The sequence below is a fragment of the Dasypus novemcinctus genome, chromosome 11 (genome assembly GCF_030445035.2).
Source record: "Dasypus novemcinctus isolate mDasNov1 chromosome 11, mDasNov1.1.hap2, whole genome shotgun sequence".
In the NCBI taxonomy this organism is placed as follows: Eukaryota; Metazoa; Chordata; class Mammalia; order Cingulata; family Dasypodidae; genus Dasypus; species Dasypus novemcinctus.
Window position 1 is genome coordinate 53103826 of NC_080683.1, and position 23804 is coordinate 53127629.

Sequence of the window (23804 nt, forward strand, 5' to 3'; positions counted from 1 at the left end):
TAAAGGGTATTTATTTAGGGTAGGAGCTTACAGTTACCAGGTCATAAAGCATAAGTTACTTCCCTCACCAAAGTCTATTTCCATGTGTTGGAGCAAGATGGCTGCCAACAGGTGCCAGGGTTCAAGCTTCCTGGGTTCCTCTCTTCCCAAGTCTTTCTCCTCTCTATGCTCAGATCCTCTGTTTTCTCCACAAGGTCAGCTGTAGACTATGAGGTGCTCTAGGCTTGCCTCTCTCCGCAAGGTCAGCTATAGACTATCAGGTGAACAGCTCTTTCTCTCTTCCCTGGGGTTTCTGCCGTGTCTGAAGGAGTTATCTCTATTCCTCTGTGTTCTTCTCCTGGCTCAGGTCCTCTCCTCCTGGGGTTGCTTCTCTTTTCTCTGTGAGCTTACTTCCTGGGGGCTCAAGCCCAAGGCTTCAGCATCAAACTCCAATGTCAAAAACCCCCAACTTTTCCTTTGCCATGCCCTAATGATGTGACCCAATCAAAGCCCTAATCATGTCTCAATCATGCCCAGGTACAGCCCAGATTACAAACATAATCCAAAATCTATTTTTGAAATTCATAACTGTATCAAACTGCTACAGTAAGCAAGCAGGAAATCTTGACTATAATTTAACTTTATTTGATAGCTCTTTCATAATTAAGATCATTTGTCGATTAGCCAGTTGGAGATAAAATCAGTCCAGTAAATTTATGACAGTAAATTTAGGAAAGGAAATTTCTCTAGTAGGGTAAAGCCAGCCTTGGTTAGGGTGCCAAGGCTACCAGTTCCTGGTTGCTAACATCTGGCAGCCACTTCATCTCAAGACTCAGATTCCTTATTTAAAGAATGTGTGATGCTGGTGGGAAGGTCTTCACTTGCATTAGGATTTTTTGATTCTTTATAGCTTTTTGTCCTTTATCATGTTGTCCTTTCATACCCAATTTGACTTTTTGTTCTTTCATACCCAGTCATAATTTTCACATGATCATTAGGTTACTTCATTGATTCTTTTCCTGTGGAATCACTTTTAAGTGTAACTTTTAATCCATTTTCCCCCTAATAGACACAATATAGTAACATCCCTATTTTCTTCTTTATTTAGAAATATTCATTTAAATGAAAGATTAATTTACCCTACTATTACTTCTTTCTAGCAAATCATGCAAAGTTTTTATTATTATTATTTAACTTTTTCCCTTCTTGAGTGGCTGGTCTTGTGGAATTTGGTTTATCTTTTTCTTTTATATTACAATATAGTACTTTTAAGCAATTGCTACATTCTCCATGAGTAATTTATTAAAAAAAAATACACTTTTTAAATTTATTCCTCAGTAGAGTTTTGTTTATTTTTGCTTCTAAAATTGAAAAATAGAGTTGATTATTTGATTTGATTTTGTTCTGTTCCTAGCACATTATTTTTCAGCTTAACAATATTCTGTGTGTCTCTAGATATAGTCTGGGTAATTTTCCTGTTTTCTCTGAGATTTAAAATTTGAGGTTTTAATATCAGTGATAATCTTAAAAATATGTATGAGCATTTTCTGGATCATCTGCAATATAACCAAGGATTGCTGCACGATAAAATTGGTGTTTTTGTTTATTATTGTGTTTGCATCATGTGCAAGCCAAGTACTTCACCATGTTTGAAGTGTGTGAAGGTTTCACTGAGATTCAAAAACAAACAGTACTAGGAGCATCCCTGCATGTCACACCCAAAAGAGCCTGCATTATAGCAATAACATATTCATTTTGCAGGCAGATGAATTTCACAGATTCTGCTTTTTAATATAGTAACTTGAAACAGTTTATTAACAGTAAGTATAGCAGTGAGTACGCACTGAAAAATTTTCTATTTCTGATTCCATGAATAACCGAATAGGTATGTGATTTTGCAGTTTTTGTTATGGTTGTAATACCAACCTTATCTTCAAGGGACTTCCTTAGCATTGGCATTTAGGAATGCTTGCAGGTAATTTTGTTTATTATGAAGTCTGATTATCCTCAATTGATAGAACTCTGAAGTTATAAATGCTGTTTTGTGCAGTGGTTATAAATGATTAAATTAGCATGATTAAAGGAAAAAAAAAAAAACCCTTAAAACCAGAAAGAGATTAAATATAGAACCAGACCTGAATCCACACTGTTTTTATTTCAGCAGAAAACTGTTGTTTTTATGCTTTATTTTTGCCGCTAATTTGAATTTAATTGGTTTCATGGTTTTTGTATGTAGTTTATAGATTTGTCTTTTATCATTTTATCTGGGTAGTAAATGCTAAGTTTATTTTGTATTTATTAAAAGAATATATATTAAAACTAACAAGTTGATACTAGGAATGCAAGAAAATATTTTTCTTTTTTAAGTTGCCCATCTAAAAGTTGATATAAGAAACCCTGGTCTACAATATTGAACATAATTGTATAATAATCATAGTGGCTAACCTTCAACCAGATGCTCTCCTTATTTCACTTTATATGCATTGCTTAAAAGTGACTCTTTTCCTTTTCTGTCATTTGTAAAATTAATTTTCTTTAAAATGTGGCCATGTGAAATATAGCCATAAGGTGAGTAATCCACCAGTCTGTGTGTGGATTACTGGAGTTTGTAGAAACTATGATCTGACCTGATTTTGTAGTTTCTGTGATTTTCACTATATTTTTTTAATTTTTATTTTTATTGAAGTATATCATTCATACATGAACACACATGAACAATAAGTGTATAGTAAAGATTGCGAACTTACAAAATGAACAACGTAGCATCACACAGGGGTCTCATACATCACCCCTCCACCAACTCTTTGCATTGGTGTGAAACATTTGTTACAAACTATGCAAGAGCATCATCAAAATTTTACTACCAACTACATTCCTTAGCTTACATTTGGTGTATTTTCCCCCCAATCCATAGTATTTTTTAAAAAAATATATTTTTGTTACAGATATTGTGAACTTGTAAAACAATCATAGCAATGTGTAGATTTCCCATACATCTCCACACCCTGGTGGAACATTCGTTACAGATTAAGAGATAATATCATCAGACTGTTACTGCCAATCATGGTCCATAGCATGCATTTGGCACACGTTTTCCATACACCTCCATTATCAACACAGTACAGCTTGGCATTGATGTAAGAATATTATAGTATTGCTGTTAACCACAGTCTGTAGTCTACACCAATTGTGGTTTTCCCATGTTTCTCCATATTCCCATCACCCTGCAATAGTGATGTACATCTGCTATATAGCTCACATAAGGATTTTCTTGCATTTGTACCCTTAATCACAACTCTCAACTGCCTCTGGGTTCACTGTGTTATTCAGTCCCTAGATTATTCTTTAGCATTCTTTCTGTTGACATTTACTTTCCCAGACGACTTTTTTTAGTCACAATCCCATTTATAAACAAGTTGCTACTCACTATAATGTGTTATTGTCAACTCTATCCATCTCCACACTTTTACAGTCAAGTTAATTAAAACTTCTATGTACATTAAACACCCATAGTTCTTCTCAACCCTCCTCTTATCTCCTTAAAACCTGTACTCAAGGTTTTAATTCCATGTGTTTATTATTTGTATTTAGTTTATATTAATGAGAACATGCAATATTTGTCCTTTTGTGTCTGGCTTACTTCGCTTAGTATAATGGATTTTGACTATCTTTTATATTTTTGTGTTATTACTTTGATGATTCATTTTTTAAAATCCTCTCCCCCCCCCCCCCCTTGCGGCTTGCTTGCTCTCTGCGTCCATTCACTGTGCACTATGTTTCTACTTGTCTCCCTTTCTGTTGCGTCAACTTGTTGAGTCGGCTCTCTGTGGCGTGTGCGGGCGAGCCTGCCTTCACAAGGAGGCCCCAGGACGCAAAGCCAGGGCCTCCCATGTGGTAGATGGGAGCCCAACTGATTGAGCCACGGCCTCTTTCCTTATGATTTATTTTTCATTCGTTCATCCTTTGCTACTGTGTGTCAAGGACTATTCTATTCGAGGTACTAGAGATGACTGGACACTTGATCTTTTCACATGCTTATTGCTTAGTACATGTCTCTTTTAACTGAATTCCTCTCTGCCCCGCTGTCATAGCTACATGTCTTAAATATTTGGTGGGACATTACCATGTCTTGATTTCATAGACTTAATATCTTTTTAGACACCCCCCCAAGCATAATGGGTCTTCTAAGTCCATTCATTCAAATAATATTATTAAATGGCTATTAAATTCAAGGCATTGTGCTAGGTACAATTGGGTGTCCAAAGATGAATGAGACACAGTCTGTGTTCTCCACAGAGGAGTTTATGAATTTTAATAAGTCCTCAAATCCTTGGAATTGATTTGGGCATTGTTGGATCTGTGGGCATTGTTGAGCCTGCAGCCATACTATAGAATCATCAAGTATAGAGGGAGTTTTGCATTTTATCCATCTTTCCATGTGTTCAATACTAAGACTTATATTTGCTCCTGGTTGATTTTCTTTAGTTTTCTTCTTAGTTTTTTTAATGACCCAAATCTCTTGCCCAGGAGTCTTCAGTCTAATAGAAGTAGACTCTGCAGCCCTTTCTAGCCAGCGTTGCTCATAGGCCACAATTTAGAGAACATTGTAAAATAATTATAAATATAAGTTAACTTCCTAAATCTGGAAACCTTGGAACCTGGTATATACTGGAACCATAAGTAGATTGCTGCTTTCAAGTGAAAGAATTAGGCAGAGGGTGATGTCTAGCAGCCATGGAAGCCCAGTGACAGCCTTGGTCAAGATCTTTGGAGTTAGAATGACCCTTTAGAGTTGTCTTCATTTGGGCTGAAATTACCAGGCCTTTAAACTCTCATACTAATCAGTCGTTGGATGAGGACCCCAAGCATGACTTGAGCTAGGAGGTTCACTACAGCTGAGGAAGACTCCGAAGTTGTTGACAGCTGACATCTATCTGCCCACAGCATTTTAAGCAACTGGAGCAACAGGTTTTTTCACAGGTGGTGTCTTGGGTTGAGAGCACCACAGTGTTTACCTTAGGTCATGAACTATGATCACTACCTTCAAGGCAGAGTTGCATGTTCAGTTTGCATTTTCATATCTGTCTTGGATCAATAACCTAATTTAGGATGATAATATATGGTAGATTAGCTAAGGGTAAGATGAACACTTAGTTTATTTTTCCCTTATTATTTCTACTTAGGTATTAATATTACTTAATTGTAATTATAAGGTGACTATAAATATTGGTTTGCCAAGACAGTTCTCTTTGTTTGGGACTGCCCAATTGGGGGTCAGTTAATATCTGTTAATTATTTCTAACATTCCTTAATACTCACAAAAGTATTCCAGTTTGGCCAGCCTACCTAGTAAGTTATGTGTGTGTGTGTTTTTTTTAAATTTGTTTGCATATTTATTTTCTAATCATCTTTCTGGTCTGCTATTCTATGAATGGAATATTCTGTTCTATTCCATTTCCTATTTTAAGAGGCAGAAATGACCTTCTGGATTAGTATTGTGTTTTGGTTTAGGGTTTATTTGCTCCTACAAGGGCTATTCATCTTTATTACATTCTTAATTGGCAAACTTTAAAATGTTGTGAGGTCACAACATATTCCAGAAAGTATGTAACTAAAATTATTGGGATATGTATTTCTGAGGCTGAAAGAAATTACCAAGGAGAAGTCTATATCAAAGTTAGGTTAAATAACTGCTTAACTGTTGAAACTGTACCTACGACATTTATTGTTAAGTCAAATATTGGACTTGAGCTGTTTTCTTGATGGAGTTGATCTTTTCCTGCAAGGATACTCCAATCTCAAATCTGGGTCCTCAGGAAAAAGAAATTGCTTAGACATAGGCAGTTTTGAAGCTTCCTTTCCAGAAATTTTATGGAAAAAAGAAAAATTTATTTCCATCCCATGTAGAATTAATAATTTGCAGGACCACTTTGCTCACAAGGAAAGCTCTAATTTAAAAGTATTTATGGGCAGTGGACTTGGCCCAGTGGTTAGGGCATCCGTCTACTACATGGGAGGTCTGAAGTTCAAACCCCGGGCCTCCTTGACCCATGCGCAGCTGGCCCATGTGCAGTGCTGATGCGTGCAAGGATTGCCCTGCCATGCAGGGGTGTCCCCTGCGTAGGGGAGCCCCACGTGCAAGGAATGTGTCCCATAAGGAGAGCTGCCCAGCACGAAAGAAAGTGCAGCCTGCCCAGGAATGGTGCCGTACACATGGAGAACTGACACAACAAGATGACGCAACAAAAAGAAACACAGATTCCGGTGCTGCTGACAACAGAAACGGACAAAGAAGACGCAGCAAATAGACACAGAAAACGGGCAACTGGGGTGGGGGGGCAGGGGAGCGAAATAAATACATCTTTGAAAAAAAAAATCAAAAACTATTTATGGTTCCAAAAAATGTCTAGGGACAGAAGAGGTTTAGATAATCAGTGATTTCTTTAACCTATCAGGAGGAAATTGGTTGCCATTTTATACCATAGCGTCTTCTTTTTCCTAATTCTTATTTCTTGGCACACTCTTTCTTGATTTCTGGTCTGCAGATGTGGCCTAATGTTGTAATGGGGACACAGTTTACTGGTAGACTTGGTTGTGCCCCACCCATCTCTGATTCTTTGGCAAGAGAAATCAACTGCTGGTCTTATTTTGATGTTTGGCATTGTATGGCAGACAGTATTTTTAATAGTTCCCTGGCAGTAATGTAAAGTAGCCTTTAAATCATGTTTCCTTTTTAAAAGAAGACAACTAGTAAAAAATGGTGGTATGACTTCATGCTTGGATCTTCAACAAATGAGAAATTGATAAGATATATATTTAAATGATCAAACCATCTGGCATTCTTCACATATTTTCATTGACTAGGGGTATCCTAGACAAAGACATAGTTTTATATTTAAGCAGGAATAGCAGAAGATAAGAACATGGCATGCATGAATATCTTTATTCTAGTTATCTGTACCATTGACAGCAGTAAGTTTATCTGAAACGTTAATCTAATTTTATTCAGTTAAGATTTATAGAAAAATATTTCAGATGGTATTTAATTTTTTCTGACTTAGAAAGTTGTTGGGCTGAGGAACTATTTCCAAGTAGGCATAGTTTTTTTTTCTAGTATGAAATCAAAGCCATTCACCACTTAACTAATTAAACATTTGTTGAACTTGATTTGTAGCACTTTGATATAGATGACATCTTGGAACTTTCCATAAGCCTCAGAAACTAATTGAAGTCTTTTTTAAACTGCTCTTGAAAGATTTGACTTGCAACTGATCTTAGATTTTATCTGTCATTTAGATGAGTGCTTTAAACTGTCATTTGTTTCAGGGATATCTTCTTTATGTAGTACTTGAGCTAAAAAGGATGTGGTCTATGTGAGAGTATTCCATCAGGGGCCACTTGTCCTACCTGCTATCTTCCTGCATGGTCCATTCACTCTTTCATTTTCCTGGATGACTATTTCATACTTTCTTCACATTCCTCAAAACTGTCTCCCCATCCTTAGTCTTAACTAATAATCTACTTTTCTATTTTACTGAGAAGAGAGAAGCAACTAATAGAGAACTTTGAAAAATTCTCACCACCATATATATCCAGGTGTCAGCCTCAGTGCCTGTATAGTGTCTTTCCTCCTGTCACCTGGGTTAATGTTAGGGTTCCTATCAGCCTTTCACATTAGACACCTCTTCCTTTGTCACCTTCTCAAATACTTGGTTCCAATTATCTGGCCCTCTTTCTGTTTCATTAATTTTCTCAAAACCATCAATTTCCCCATCTCTACTTGTCATTCCCATCTGCTTGAAAATATGCTATTATTTCTCCCATGTTAAAAATCCCTGTTTTGCTCCATATTTCTCTCAAGTTACTACTTCCTTTCTCTTCCCTCCTTTATAGCAAAATTCCAATGTGTCTCTATTTATCTCTTCCCTTTTTCTTTTTATCTCATTGCAGTTAGACTTTTGTTTTCTCCTTCCTTCTTACTTTGCAGAAACTGTTTTGTCAAGGTTACCCTGTGGTCAGTTCTCAGCCTTTACCTCACTGTATTGGCAGCATATGGCACAAGTTGATCACAATCCCCTCCTGGAAACACTTTCTTCTTTTGTTCTTTTGGCCTCCAAGATAGTACATTCTCCTAGTATTCCTCTTACCTCCTGTCTTAACACTGGAGTACCCAGAACTCAAATTTAGAAAAAAATGACTGTGTTCAGTCATCTCAGAAAGTAAAGAAAGACTTTGATAATAGATTTCTAAATCAAAGGAAACTTTTTTTCCCTCTGAACCCATTTAAATTTACTTGGTAATCTGATCTAGTCCCATGTTTTTAAATGCCATCTTTATGCTGAAGACTTCCAACTCATACATCCAACAGTTGTCTAATTGTCTAATTGAAAGCTCTGCCTGCATGTCTAAAGGCATCTCAAACTTAATGTCTCCAAAACTGAACTCCTGATCTCTTGTTCTCACATGCTTCTTTGTATTTTTCCTCTTTCTTAGTTAATGTTAATGGCAATTCTGTCCTTCAGTTGCTCAGGTCAAAAACCTTTGAATCATCCTTAATTTCTCTCTGACTCACAGTCCACATCTTTTTCATCAGCACATTGTTTTGGCTCTGTCTTTAGCAAATATCCAGAGATTCACACCTTTTCTCTACTTTCTCTATTATGTTGGGCCAATCCATTGTCATCTCTTACCTTGATTATTGCGTTAGACTCTTTATTGGTGTTGCTGCATCTTCCCTTGCCCATTTATAGACTATTCACAAATACCAGCCAGAGGGATCCTATTAAAATGCAACTCAGTGAATAAAAAGGCTTTGCTCAGTAGCTTGCTGTCTCTCTCATTTGCTCACTTGCTTGCTCGCTCATTCTCACAGAAAAGTGTATGCTTAAAATAGCGTACAAGTCCTTGTCTGATTTGTGCCACTTCCCACCTCATCCTTTTCCTTCTTTGACCTCATTTCTAACCACTCTTTCACTCCAGTCCATGCACTCTGGACTCCTTGCTTCTCCTACGCTCTTACCTTAATGTCTTTGTACTAGTAGGTCCCTCTGACTGGAACATTTGTTCCCTTAGATATAAGCATATCATATTTCCTCGCTTATTTCAGCTCTTTGCTCAAATGGTGACCTTTCAGTGGAGCTTTCCTGGTCTCCCTATTTAAAACTGTAGTAGTTCCAAACTCCCTCCTTAATCACCTACTTTCTACTTTATTATTTTCTATAGAACTTATAATCATCTACCACACTTTATATTTTACTCAGTTATTTTGCTTATTATCTGTTCCCCTGTCTAGAGTGTAATCTCCATGGGAAAAGAATTATTTCCTGTTTGGTTTGCTGCTGTGTCCCCAGCACCTAAAATGATATTAAGTATTAATATCTTATAAATACTTTGTAGAATAAGTACATGAATTCTTTTAGTCTTTTCACAAGCAGTCTTATGAATTCAGTATCATTCTTCTTTCACAGGTAAGAAATTGAACCTTAGGGAGTATAGTAATTTGTAGGGCTAGGACTTAAACCTAGGTCCATTTTGCCTCATTAGCACAACCATGTATTAATTCACTCCTTAGGATACTATCTATATGAACTTTATGTCAGGTTAATTGCAGTATTAGTTAATATAAGAGAAAGTTATCAATGGTGTACATTTTATTTCTGCTCTAAGCCTTAATCATTACCTATTTGGGGGAAAATAAAAATAGATTTTGAGTATTTAGCCCATGTTGAAGTAGTTTTTGACAGATTATGGATATGTGTTGGAGAAATTTGTTAAACTATAACATGTTTGTGAGTAAGAGAGTTCTGAGAAACTCAAATTTTCAGCCTTCTGGTGGCAAAAAGGCTATACTTCTTACTGAGATAGAAAATATCTGAATCTGGTAAACTTGAAGCAGCAAGGAATAAATAAGAACACTGTTTATTTGGTTAACACTGTTCAGGTAATCCAGAGATGGGGGTTCCATGAGTGGCAACTGAAATCTATGTTCATTTTCTCCCACTGAATTGTTCTTAGTTCGATGGAATCACAGATTTTCCAAAATTATCAAACTGCTTGAAGTCAAATAGGCAACTGATGAGGGATAAAGGTCGCAGTTTCAGAAGATACTCACAAATCATGATCAGGATGAATCATGCTTTAAGTTTTTGCAGCTGCTTTTGGAGTGCAAACTACAGGATATGTCTTGTCAGCATTTTCTAACACCTGCCCTATTTGTGGTTCATATTCAAAAGGAATGATTGAGCTAAAAGTGAACTCTACACACCAAAAACTGGTAATCCCTGAAATATGGTAATGAAATAGGGATCCTAGATATGTCCCAAAACTTTCGACTTCCTGGCCAGACCTTGGCCATTATTCATGTCCATCCAACTCCCTGAAATTAGATTTTTTTTTTTCCACTAAAGAGCTGATAAATCGCTGAGAGGTGATGAAATTTCAAGTAAAAATTAAGTAGTGCCTTAGTAAAGTTATATCCTGTGGTTTCAATGGGGAGCCTAAAGTGTTTATCAAACTTCTGTATTTGAAGGGACTAAAACTCCAAATTCTGTCTCTTCTTTATAGGGTACAGGTGAAATTTCTGTTGAGCTCTTTTAGCTTACAGTTGTTTGTTTCTGCCAGGCTCTTTGGAGCCAGGCACAGGGGTCAGGAAAGAATTTGAACTACTGTGCTTCCCTTCTTTTACCGATCAAGTCTTCTTCAGTTTTGCCTGCTTTTGGCTCTTCAGTGTGTTTAAATAGTTATTTGTCATATTTTCTTCAGAGTTTATAATCATTAGGTCCTGGAGGATTAGTCTAAAAACAGCTGTTCTGCCATTACTAAAACTGGGACCTCCGTAAGTTGTGATATTTAATTTTTTAATTGTCAGTTATTTCAAAATGTTTTCTGATTTTCATTATAGATTCTTCTTTGACCCATGGGTTATTTAGACATGTACTTTTAAAATTTTCTTGCATAAGGATTTTCTAATTGTCCTTTTGTTGTTGATTTCTAGCTTAATTCTGCCCATGTTCAGAGATTTACTTTGTATGATCATGATCCTTTGAAATTTTTTTTATATTGGATTTATAGTCCAATTTATGGTCAATTTATGTCAGTGTTCTCTGTTTACATAAAAAGAATTTTTATTCTTAGTTCTTTGGGTGCAGTGTACTATGCATGTCAGTCATGTTTGTTATGTTAATGATGCTGGAATCTCAATATCCTTTCGTTTTTGTTTTTTTTTGTATACTTTTTCTGTCAGTTCCTGAGACTGGTAAGTTAAAAATTTCCTACTATATTGTGAATTTGTTCATTTACCATTTCAGTTCTGTCATGTGTTTATAATTATTTTTAGCCAATTCTGTTAGGTGAATTTAAATTTGGAATTATATGTCTTCCTTGTGAATTGAAGCCTTTAACGGTGCTCTCATGTGTCATATGAATTTTTTCTTTTAAGGAAAAGATAGAGTTTTTAATACCCCGTTGTGTGAACAAGGGATTGTTGGATTTGGAATTGGAATTGCGGTAACTGGTGCTACTGCCATTGCAGAAATTCAGTTTGCAGATTATATTTTCCCTGCTTTTGATCAGGTAAGAGCATCACATTTTATTATAAGTGAACATTTCTAGGATTAATTCCATGAATTATTGAAATATTATCTCTGTCTTCCTCCTCTTCCTCTATCTTAGGAATGTTTTGTTAACGTTTGAGCTGGTGCTTTATGAGTTACCCTTTTGTAATGGGCAAAATTTAAAGATCTAATGGGATGATTGAAGAAAATGGATGGGGCATAAAGGATTCATTATGACATGCCGTTTCTACTTTTCCCTCCAGATTGTTAATGAAGCTGCCAAGTATCGATACCGCTCTGGTGATCTTTTTAATTGCGGTAGCCTCACCATCCGGGCCCCTTGGGGCTGTGTTGGCCATGGGGCTCTCTATCATTCTCAGAGTCCTGAAGCTTTTTTTGCCCATTGTCCAGGAATCAAGGTATAATCATTTATGTACTTTATCACTGTTTAATGTTTCCATTTTGGTTGATTCTGTTAATATTAACCAATATACTTATTTGAAGGAAAACAAAGGATTTTTGGAATTTGTATGAACTTAATTTCATTTAGGAAAAAAAGACTAGCATTTTCTTTAAGTCAACTCTTCAGTGTCTGGTTAATAGAACATTCTTCTTGAAGCAGCATTGGTTGCTGAGCACATAGTTGGTTTTTCTTCTTCCTCTTTCAAAGCTCTATGTTTCTTTCTAATGGGCCTTTCCCAATTAACTGAATATGGAATAATTTTAAAGATTCAATTATTTAGTCCATATTTACCTCAAAATCAGAGGGATAGTGCTTTTGATTTTAGGCCATTTTCTTTCTTTTCAAACAGACCAAGAGAAAACTTTGCTACCTAGGTGTGTTTTCCAGTGCAGGATAAGAAATACTTTCCCAAACAATTTTGAAGCATCTCCCTTTTACAACCTGTCTTCCACAGTAGATTAGATCTTTTGATAATAAAAAGAGTTTATTTTACATTTAAATTTTTTACATTATCATGCTTTTTATTTCTATTAACTGAAGAATTTTCCAGGGAATCATTATAGAAACTTGTATTTACCCAGAGATGCATGTTTGTTTTTGACAAAACAAATGCAAATGAACTGTCTTCATTTGCTGGGAACTTGGGTTGTTTTTTTTTTTTCTTCCTGATGAAATTCATAAAGTTTTTCTTAACTGAGTAGAGGTCACATACTTTCTCAATATAAACTCAAAGTGGTAAGATGGTATTGAAGTCACATTTGAGGCCCCAGTTATTTTTCTTCTTGGTCTGAACATTGACCTACATTTAATGTTTATAACTTTAGTGTTTTTAAGAACTGTGCTTTTCTCTCAGTCCCCTACCTTCTCTGCCCCCTTCTCCTCCTTTTGCTTTCATCCCAAATGAAAATGAAGCACAAAAGGCTAAAAATAAAGAGGAAGAAAAACAGATTCAGAGAAACTAAAAAGTAGGGAACATAAGATAAAGACATTGTGTGACATGGTAAGCAATGCATTCAGTAGTCTCTTTATAGAAAATAGTGATATTTGTGCTATTTTATTTTTAATTAAATATCCAATAAAATGGTACAAAATGATTGAAAATCAAATGTAGTTTGCTTCAAGGAATCCTAATTTAGTCTTTGTAATAAACTCAGGTTTTTTTAATGATAACTTTTCCTTTGTAATAATTGTGCTTTGCATAGTTATTAAGCAATCATTAAAAACTAGGCATGAGTTTGTAATCAGAGGCAACATGGAGTAGAGGGTAAAAGTCAGGCTCCAGCATCTCAGTCAGAATTGGGTGAGAATCCCTGATCTTCCAAGTAATGTGACCAAGTAGTGTGACCTCAGCAAGTTGCTTGCTTGCTCTTTAAGTCTCAGTCTCTTTGTTTTTAAAGTGGAGAAAATAACAATAGCTACCTCATGGGATTGCTATGAACAATAATAAATAATTAATCCACATAGAGTACTTGGTAACTGCTGCCAATATTGTCATCTTCCTATCATCACAGCGATTCTCACGAAGGTTCTGGAGCCTCTTTCCTGTCAACCAGAAGTATGGAAGGAAAGAAGGAGATTTTGGTTCTTAAAATTGGAGAAGAGAATTGCATGCTCTTTGAAGGTAGCAGAGTATTAATAGAACAGATTTCTTTATTTATATGTAAATACAGGAAGATATTGGCAATTTTAGTTTTTTTTCATTTTGATGAATGCTCCTTGCAGATTCTTTTAAATTTTTTGTATGCCAGTTTAGCTCCTTAAAAGAAGAGCTTTGCTTAGTTACCAGAACATGGTAAGTATCTGGTAATATTTATTGGGAAAAAAAAAAAAGGAATTTTTTGGTTAAAACAGTGTAAATTTTATATAAATGGTAATTAGACTAAAAATAAATACCTGATTTCTGTTTTACTTAGTAAAGATAGATTATTTAAATATCAACTTGTCTTATAAGTGAGTTTACTAGGCTACATTTGTACTAAAATTATCTTTTAAAAAATTTGTTTTTGCAGGTGGTTGTGCCCAGAAGTCCTTTCCAGGCTAAGGGACTTCTTTTGTCATGCATAGAGGATAAAAATCCTTGTATATTTTTTGAACCTAAAATACTTTACAGGGCAGCAGGTAAAGATTTCCTTTATTTTATATTTGTGAATATCTTTATGTACTTTTTTTTCCCACAGTTGAAAAGAGTATAACTTTTTTTTCATAATCATGATTTCTATTTCCCATATGGAAAAAATTCTGATTAATTTGTTCTATGGTTAGTCTTGTCCTAAGGTATAAATTTTATATTGCATAGGGAAAATCCATCTAGCCATTTAATATTTTGATTGTGGAGAGAGAGAAACAATGTGAAGTGGTAGCAAGAACACAGAACAATATTGAGCTACATAGTAGATTCTTAGTAAATGTGTGTTGAATGGAAAAGTAAATGAGCTCTTTTACTAAATAATATGTAAGTTCTCTTTTAGTTAAACCGATCATAGAGTTCTTCACCTAAAACAGGCTACTTTTTATAGTGAAGGAGACACTATTAACAATTATGCTGTGACAACAGGTCTACACTGGAATTACTGTCTAAGGCAAACTGAGATGTTGGTTGTCCCACTTTTAGCTGAACAATCATCATAATTCTATAAAAAGTCACTTGTGACTACTTATTTCTCAGCTAGGATAGAAATTTTAAACATGAAACAATTTGTTCTGTCTAAATGATATATTATTTTGAATTAAAAAAACATTGCTGTGGAAAATTGTTTTCCCTGAATAATTCTTTTAAGTATAAAAAAATTTTTTTAACTGAGATGTAACTTGTGTATAGTCAAATGCACAGGAATTAAGTGTACAGTCAAATACACAGGTATTAAGTATTCAGTTTGATGAGTTTTTTGAGTCTTATACATCCTTGTAAGCTTTATACAAAACAAGATGTAGAACCCTTTCCACCAGCCCAAGGAGCTCCTTTTTAAAAAGCCTCTTCCCTGCCAGACCATTCTCTCCACCCCATCCTTTGCAACTTTCTGATTGCTATCCCCATAGATTTGTTATATGTGTTTGTGTACTTCTCATAAGTGAAATCATATAGTATATATTCTTTTGTGTCTGGCTTCTTTTGTTCCTTGTAACATTTTTGAGATTCATTCACATTGTTTCCTGTGTCAGTAGTTCATTTCTTTTTCATTGTGGAGTAGCATTTCATTATATGTCTGTATGACAATTTATAGAAATTTGGATTGCTTTCAGTTTTTGGCTATTTTGTACAAGGATGCTAGGAACATTCCTGTACAAGTGTTTTTGAGGCCATGTTTTCATCTCTTTTGGCTAATAAACACCAAGCAATGAGATTGGTGAATAGGAAAGTAGGTGTAGATTTAACTTCATAAGAATCTGCTGGAGAGTTTTCCAAAATGGTTGTGCTATTTTATACTCCATTGGAAATGTATGAGAGTTCTAGTTGCTCTTAAGTTTAAATGCATATTTCAAATGGAATCTCTAAATTGAATCTGTATCCCATTATGGAATAAAATGTAATACAAGAATTTAACATCTTGAGATAATTGAAAAACTCTGATGGTATATACTGAGTAGATATTTAATGAAAACAATTTCTAGCTTACATTAGATACCCTATGGATATTATATTTGGAAAGCCAACCAGCTTTCAAAATAATGCAGATTTTTTTAGCATTAAATAAAGAGACCTAGAAATAAACATTTGGAAAAGTGACATTCACTTTGCTGCAAATTTTGAAATCTGGATTGGCAAGAGAATATTTAATGTTGTTGGGTTCTAGCTTAAAATACATTTGTTCAAGGCTTGGCTCTAGAGAATGTTATGAAAAACCCTAATGCGGTTTGGGTTTCGAAAGGTTTTCAGGAGTTTTCCCATGCTTGATTATGTGTCATTATATGTGACTATAACTTTGAATTGTTTCTTGACTTCCAGTGGCTCAGGAAAGACCACAGAAACACTGACTCATAATAGCACTTACCTCAAAAGATTGTTGAGAGTATTAAATGAAATAATTCATGTGTTTGTTTAGTTTCTAATTACTTACTGAAACAACTTATTTGCTTGACACAGGGCTATGTTTTGTAGACATATGGAATATTTCATTTAATCCTCCCAGCAGCCTTGTTAGATTAATTCTGTTATGACCACCACTTTATAGATGAGGAACCTGAGGATAAAGGAAGTCAAGAAATTTTCCCAAAATTATACAGCCAGGATTTAAACGCAGTCTTTAGAGCAGGGGTTCTTAAAAAGGGAACTTGAATTGAAATTCAAAAGAACATTATTCTCATGAGGACATGTTGGTGTGGGTGTGATGTGTTTATTAAATAATACACACTGTAGTGCGCACTTAGTAAGGGGTCTGTGGTTTTCCCTTGACTGGCAAAGGGGTCTGTGGAACAGAAAAAGGCTAGAACCCCCGCTCTAGAGGTAGACATTGGGTATATATAGCACAGGTGATTCTATTTAATCTTCACAAAAGCCCTATGAGGTGGTGGAATCCCCATTTGAGAGACAAGGAAACTGAAGTTTAGAGAGTTTAAGAAACTTGCTTAAGTTCACACAAATAATAAGTGATAGAGTTAGGCTTTAAACCAAAATTTTCTGACCCCAGAGGGTGCTCTTTTTAAAAATTACCCCATTTTGTATCCAATTCAAATATTATTGAATGGAAAGGATAAATGAAGCATAACTTCTTCTAGTGATCTAGTTTTATGCTAAAAATATGCCAGTTTTTATATTCCCACAAAATCACAATGAACTACTTTAAAAAAAAAAGATTTATTTATCTGTTTATTTATTTATTTATTTATTTCTCTCCCCTCCCCCCCAGTTGTCTGCTCTCTGTGTCTATTCGCTGTGTGTTCTTCTGTGACTGCTTCTATCCTTATCAGTGGCACTGGGAATCTGTGTTTCTTTTTGTTGCATCATCTTGTGTCAGCTCTCCATGTGTGCAGCGTTTTAATTGAGTGGATATGTATATAGATAAACACACACACCCACAAACGTATACACACACTCTATAACCATGCATTAAGGTAGTGTGTTTTGAATATAAACTATTAATTTCTTCTTTTGGTATAGATTTTGCATATAAACTGGTTTTGAATATAAACTGTATTAATTTTTTCATTTGGTATAGGATTAATTTACTCTTTGAAAGTTTAAAAACTACACATGTCACTATTCAGTGTGGTCACATGTGGGGTTTGGGGTCCTCTGTTCCAAGTATTAAGGCACCCAGGATCCTTCATCTTTTGACATGGCTGGTTTTTTTTTTGAGCATTTATTTATTTTTTATTGTATTTTTTAAAGATACGTAGAACACAAAAAACATTACATTAAAAAATATAAGAGGTTCCCACATGCCCCAAACTGCACCCCCCACTCCTCCCACATTAACAACCTCTTTCATCATTGTGGCACATTCATCGCATTTGGTGAATGAATATATTTTGGAGCACTGCTGCACAGCATGGATTATAATTTACATTGTAGTTTGTACTCTCCCCCAGTCCATTCAGTGGGTTATGGCAGGATATATAATGTCTAGCATCTGTCCCTGCAATATCATTTAGGACATCTCCAAGTCCCCAAAATGCCCCCACATCACATCTCTTTTTCCCTCTCCCTGCCCTCAGCGATCACTGTGGCCACTTTCTCCAGATCAATGCTACAGTTTCTTCCATTACTAGTCACAATAATTCTATAGTAGAATACCAGTAAGTTCACTCTAATCCATACTGTTGTCCTCCATCCTGTGGACCATGGGATGATGATGTCCACTCCACCTCTGTATTGAGAGGGGGCTTAGAAACCACATGGTTGATGGAATGCTATTCTCCTGCTTGGAGATATAGGTGCTCTTGGTTCCCTGTTGGTGTTGACCATCTTCACCTCCCTGTTAGCTGACCTGGGTAAGTTCAGTGAACCGGAGAGTAGAAGTTGCAACTCTCCTGAGGCTCAGAGCCCAGCTGGCACATGGCCGGTCCAGAGATTCAAGTGTCCTGGGTATGCACCAACCCCAGGGCCAACCACAGGTTCAGTAAAAGTGACAGAAGAGACATGTGTAGAAAGGTCACATCTGAGTCAAACTCCATCACACTCAGGAACATAAATTCCAAAGTGGGACCCACTCATAATCCACTGAAATCCAGAGCCAGCTGTCATGCCTGTAGAACCTGTGTGTCTCCGTAGCCCTCAGGAGCACCAGTCCCTGAGGTTGTATCTACTTTGGCTATCTCTGGGATCCTGCTGAGGCGTACATAAGCATGACCCCTCTGATGACCTCCTGACTCTTTTTTGAAGACTCTTAGCCATATAAATTTATTTGCCTTTACCATTTCCCCCTTTTATTCAAGGTATTTTTCTAGTTGCATCACTAGCTGGTGCTTGGTAGTAATCCCTTGGCACCAGGGAGGCTCATCCCTGGGACTCATGTCCCATGCTGGGGGGGAAGGTAATGCATTTACATGCTGAGTTTGGCTTAGAGAGTAGCCACATATGAGCAACATGGAGGCTCTCAGGAGGTAAGTCTTAGGCACCCTACAGCTCTAGGCCTAGTTGAAATTCCAGGCACACAGGCTCATTAGCATAGTCATCAGTAACAAGGGCTCATCATTAGACCATCCTTCTTCACTGGTCTTTGCCATTGCACTTGGGGGATTGTTACTGTTCCATTGGGGAATGTGATAGAGCTCCGCTGGCTGAAAACTCAACACTTCCTCAGTTGTCTTTTGTAACTGTAACTACTATGAAAATACCCAACAAATATCTGGACATTTTTATATACCCTATATACATGCCCTGGAGAACTCCCTTCCAACCATGTGTCCCCCATCAATAACACCCCACACCAGTGTTCCTCCCCTGCCATGGGTGAACCCTTCTGTGGTCCAAAATTTCTTCAAAAATGAACCCTAATATGTTGCAAAATTCAATTAGTAGGAAAATGATATAGTAATAATAGATTTAAAGATTAGAAATAGAATACATACTAATTTAGAAAAGCTAAAATAAAGTAAAAATAAATTTGGGTATTAAAAAATGGTAAATATCATAAAACTTTGTTTTTGATGTTTTACCTTTTATCACTGTAATAGGTGTTGCCCTGTATGTACAGTGGCAAGGCAGTTTCTTTCATCTCTTCCTCAGTGTCTACATCCTTTTTATTTATATTTTCTAATTTTTCATTTTGTCTTCAAAAAAGTTTTAAATGACAGTAAAGTCACATATACAATATAGGGGACTCCCACATATCCAACATCAAAACCTTTTTCCCCTTCGCCGGCGATGATATTTTTACATGTTCATGTTATATTTGCTGCAGCTGATGTACAGCTATTGAAACATAGCTATCAAACATGGTTCCATTTTGGTTTACATTATGGTTTATATTTTAGACTGTACAATTTTAGTTAAATTATAGTTTACATTATGATTTACATTTTAGCCTATAGACTTTTATACATTTTTGGTAAAATTTAATGTGTCCTATATCCATCATTGCATAATCATGTGGAATACTTCCATTGTCCCCCAGTTACCCTGCTTCCATCTATTCTATTCCTCTTCCCCTCCCCTCAGGGCCCACAATGATAACCAAGCTTCACTGCTTGAAGTCCCACATTCACAGATACTTGCAACAATGCTGAGTGCATGACATACTAGAATTTCCTTCCCTATTGGGAGCCACCAATTCTCTTGGCAGACATAATTCCCTCTGTTTGAGAACATCAGGCCTCCCCAGGATATGGGTACACTTTCCCACTCATTGTATGGATCTCTATATGACAAGATGAGCACTCACACACTCCCTAGAAATCTGCCCCTATGCCAGATGCCCCCCTCCCCTGTAAGCACCTTAAACAGGTAAACCTTCCTTATTATATTTTCTAAAGAATTTTCTCAGCATTATAGTTTCAACCACATATCCGACAATCTCCCACATTCATCTGTTCTCCCCAACCCTCCCCCCAATTCCTTGGGCCATCTGACCCATCCTCCCAATCCTAGCCCCCCTCCAACCTGCAAAGCGCAACACAATATTATCCCTATGCCCCCATCTTATCCCTTTCCTGTATAAATATTTATCTCCACTTTATCATAGATTTCACTCATGTAGGCATCAGGCCACAACCTTGCTCTCTCCCTCCATTTTCCTGTAAGCCTATTATCCATTCTCTAGCTCTCTGAGACATCTTGGTTTCCTTATTTATATCGGAGAGGTTATGTAGTATTTGTCCTTCAATGCCTGGCTTGCTTCGCTCAACATAAGGTCCTCAAGATTCATCTATGTTATCCCATGTGTTTGTACTGTATTCCTTCTTATAGCTGAGTAATATTCCATTGTATGACATGGCCATTTTTAATATGCTGCTTCTACAGATTTCATGAAAGGGAAAGATAGCAGAGAGTCATGTCAGGGAGACTTTTATGGATCCAGGTCTGGAATCAGTGTATTACAATATTACATGACTAAAACTAGGCATATGGATCCAATTAAGTACAAAGGTAGCTGGGACATGTAGTCATCCTGCATTTGTGGGTGGGTGGGTGATTGGGGATGAAACAGTTTGGTCAAAGCACAGCATTGTCCCTGTCATATCTCTTCTTGGCTTCTTGACTCCATGACTTCTTAGCCTGGTACTGTCATACTGTTCCCTGTTCAAATCTCTTATGCTGCGATGACTTTCCCACTGGTCAAGTCTTCACAAATTAGAAAAAGTTTCAGTTTAGCTATTACTTTAAAGATGAAATGATGAAGATGAAAATAAAAATAGGTAATTAATATATTTTTTTTATATGGCAGTTTTCTTGAAACTTGTTTCTACTTATTTCAAATATACAGTAGGTAGATATCAAACTTGGTGTTTTCTGAATTTAAAAGGAAAAAGTAACTGCATATTTTTTAATTTCCTGATTAATTTTTATAATTATGACATTTAAATGCAATTGAACTTTTAAAAACTGTCATAGGGATATTTGGAAAAGATAGATAAGGAAGAGCAATCTAGACTGTGAAAAACACAAATTAGTTATGATTCAAAAAGAGAATGAGTCACTGACATTATCAGAAAAGGCATCTTGTGGAGAAGCTATTTTCTTGTATCTTTTGAACTTTTTGATTTTTTAAAATTGGATGATACATGACATCACTGATGTAGATGTAAATACAGCTTTCATCTATGGTTGTTATAGTAAAGAAACTAGTAAGACTAGTACTGCCTTATTTACAGGATTCAAGTGATCTTTTCCAGCAAAAATAGGTTATAATCATCTTGAGGATTTTTCTTTTTTTAGGAAATAGACTAATTATATATGAATTCAGACATTTTGAAGAGAAGGGGATGCATTTGTTAAATTGCTTAGGTAGGAGATTTTAAAAACATGTTTTTGTCAAATATCAGTGTACATATGAGAGGGGAATTAGTATTTTGTATTTTAAATTTGTTTTAGTTGGCATTGTTAAGCAGATTCTTCTTATGTAGCCTAGTACATTTAATATTAGGTACACTCACTGACAAGAATAAGTTCCATCTATTAATGAGAGAAATTTAATTCATCCGTTAGATTTCTGAATTAGTTTTAAATTGAAATAATATTTGCACAGAGTTTAAAAAAGGCAAATAATGTAAGTGTTTTCACCAAAAATAGCAGTTCCTTACCTGCTTCTCTAAATCCATGCTTCTGTACTCACAAACAAACACTTTCAAGTCTTTTTGTAGTTTCTTCTGGTTTTTATCACCATATTTTAAATAATAAGATTATACAAGTAAAAATAATTGAGACATTTTAGCATTTTGATATGGTTATAAATTCCAAAAGTAGATATTGGATTATGTTTGTAATCTCTTCTGTACCTGGGCATGATTGAATTATGATTAGGACTTTGATTAGGCCATGTCATTAGGACATTGAGTACCCACCCCTTGGTGGGTGGGGACTCACAGCTAAAAGGCATGGCAAAGGACAGAGTTGAGGGATCTTAATTTGGAGTTTTGATGTTGGAGTTTGATGCTGGTCTACAGCTGACCTACATGTGGAGAGAGGCAAAGCCTAGAGAGCCTCATAGTCTACAGATGACCTTGTGGAGAAAACAGTAGTTGAGCCCACCGATCCAGCAAGTCTGAACTCTTGCTCCAACACATGAAAATAGACTTCGGTGAGGGAAGTAACTTACGCTTAATGGCCTGGTATTTGTAAGCTCCTACCCCAAATAAATACCCTTTATAAAAACCAGCCAGTGTCTGGTATTTTGCGTCATCACCCCTTTGGCTGACTAATACAGGCATTATCTTTTTTTTTTTAGTATTGAGAAATTGTGGGTTTTTGGAACAATCATGCACAAATACAGGATTCCCACATGTCACCCCACCAGCAGCAACTTGCATTGGTGTGGAACATTTGTTAAAATTGATGACAGCACATTTTTATAATTGTAATATTAATTAAAGTCCATGGTTTCATTTAGGGTTCACTGTTTATGTAGTATCATTCTGTGGGTTTTAAAAAAATATATTTTTCTGTTACCATATGTACAATCCAACATTTCCCCTTTTAATCACATTCAGATGTATTTTTCAGTGCTGTTAATTGCATTCACAGTTAACTACCATCCATTACCAAAACATTTACTTCATTCCCAATAAGCACCCAGTACATTTTAAACCTTAACCTCCTATTCCTACACCATCCCTATATTCTAGATTGTGACTCTATGCATAGTTTGCTTATTTTAATTGTTTCAAATCAATGAGATCATACAATATTTATCCTTTCATATCTCGCTTATTTCACTCAACATGATTTTTTTGAAGCCATCCATGTTGTCGTGTGTGTCAGGACTTCGTTCCTTTTTATGGCTGAATAATACTCCATTGTATGCATATACTACAATTTTATTTATCCATTCATCAGGTGATGGACGTTTGAGTTGCTTACATCTTTTTGTAATCATGCATAATGTTGCTGTGAACATAGGCATGCAATTATCTGTTTGAATTCCTGCTTTCAGTTCTTTTGTGTATATACCTAGTAGTGGATTGCCCAGTCATATGGTAGTTCTATCCTTAGCTTTCTGAGGAACCACTAAACTGTCTTCCATAGTGCTGCATCATTTTACATTGCCACCAGCAATGCATGTTCCTATTTCTATGCATCCTCTCCAACACTTGTTACTTCCACTTTTTTTTAAAAGAACAGTTTTCTCATGGGTGTAAAATGTTATATTATTGTGATTTTAATTTGCATTTCCCTAATGGGTAATGATATTGAGTGTCTTTTTGGGTGTTTTCTGGCCATTTGTATATCTTTGGAGAGATGTCTGTTCAAGTCATTTTCCCATTGTTAAATTGGATTGTCTTTTTGTTGTTAAGTTGAAGTGTTTCTTTATATCTTCTGGATACTACTCCTTTATCAGCTATGTCCTTTCCAAATGTTTCTTCCCATTGTGTAGGTTGTTCTTTTACTTTCATGGTAAAGGCATTATCTTTTTTTTTTTTCCAAGCATTTTTTTAAAGTGTTTTTTTCTTTGAAGATACATAGATCACAAAAAATGTTACATTAAAAAATATAAAAGTTTCACATATCCCACCCCCCACCCCCCGCTTCTCCCACATAACAATCTCTTTCATCATTGTGGCACATTCATTTGATTTGGTGAATACGCTGTGGAGCACTGCTGCACCGCATGGATTATACTTTACATTGTAGTTTACACTTTCTCCCAGTCCATTCAGTGGATTATGGCAGGATATATAATGTCCAGCATCTGTCTCTGTAATATCATTTAGGACAT

The 23804-nt window shown here is 35.8% G+C and overlaps 1 protein-coding gene across 4 annotated transcripts in view; it reads left to right on the plus strand.

Annotated features, from left to right (window-relative positions):
• BCKDHB (branched chain keto acid dehydrogenase E1 subunit beta) overlaps positions 1–23804 on the plus strand; it is a 355891-nt gene that overhangs the window by 55135 nt on the left and 276952 nt on the right. For all 4 annotated transcript variants that reach the window (XR_009187969.2, XR_009187968.2, XM_004450575.5 and 1 more), the window contains exons 4-6: positions 11417–11550; positions 11795–11950; positions 14004–14112. Coding sequence is in view for 2 of the 4 variants with exons in the window: in XM_004450575.5 (XP_004450632.1) it covers positions 11417–11550; positions 11795–11950; positions 14004–14112 (399 nt within the window). In the remaining 2 variants the exon portion in view is untranslated. The remainder of the gene's footprint in view (positions 1–11416; positions 11551–11794; positions 11951–14003; positions 14113–23804) is intronic.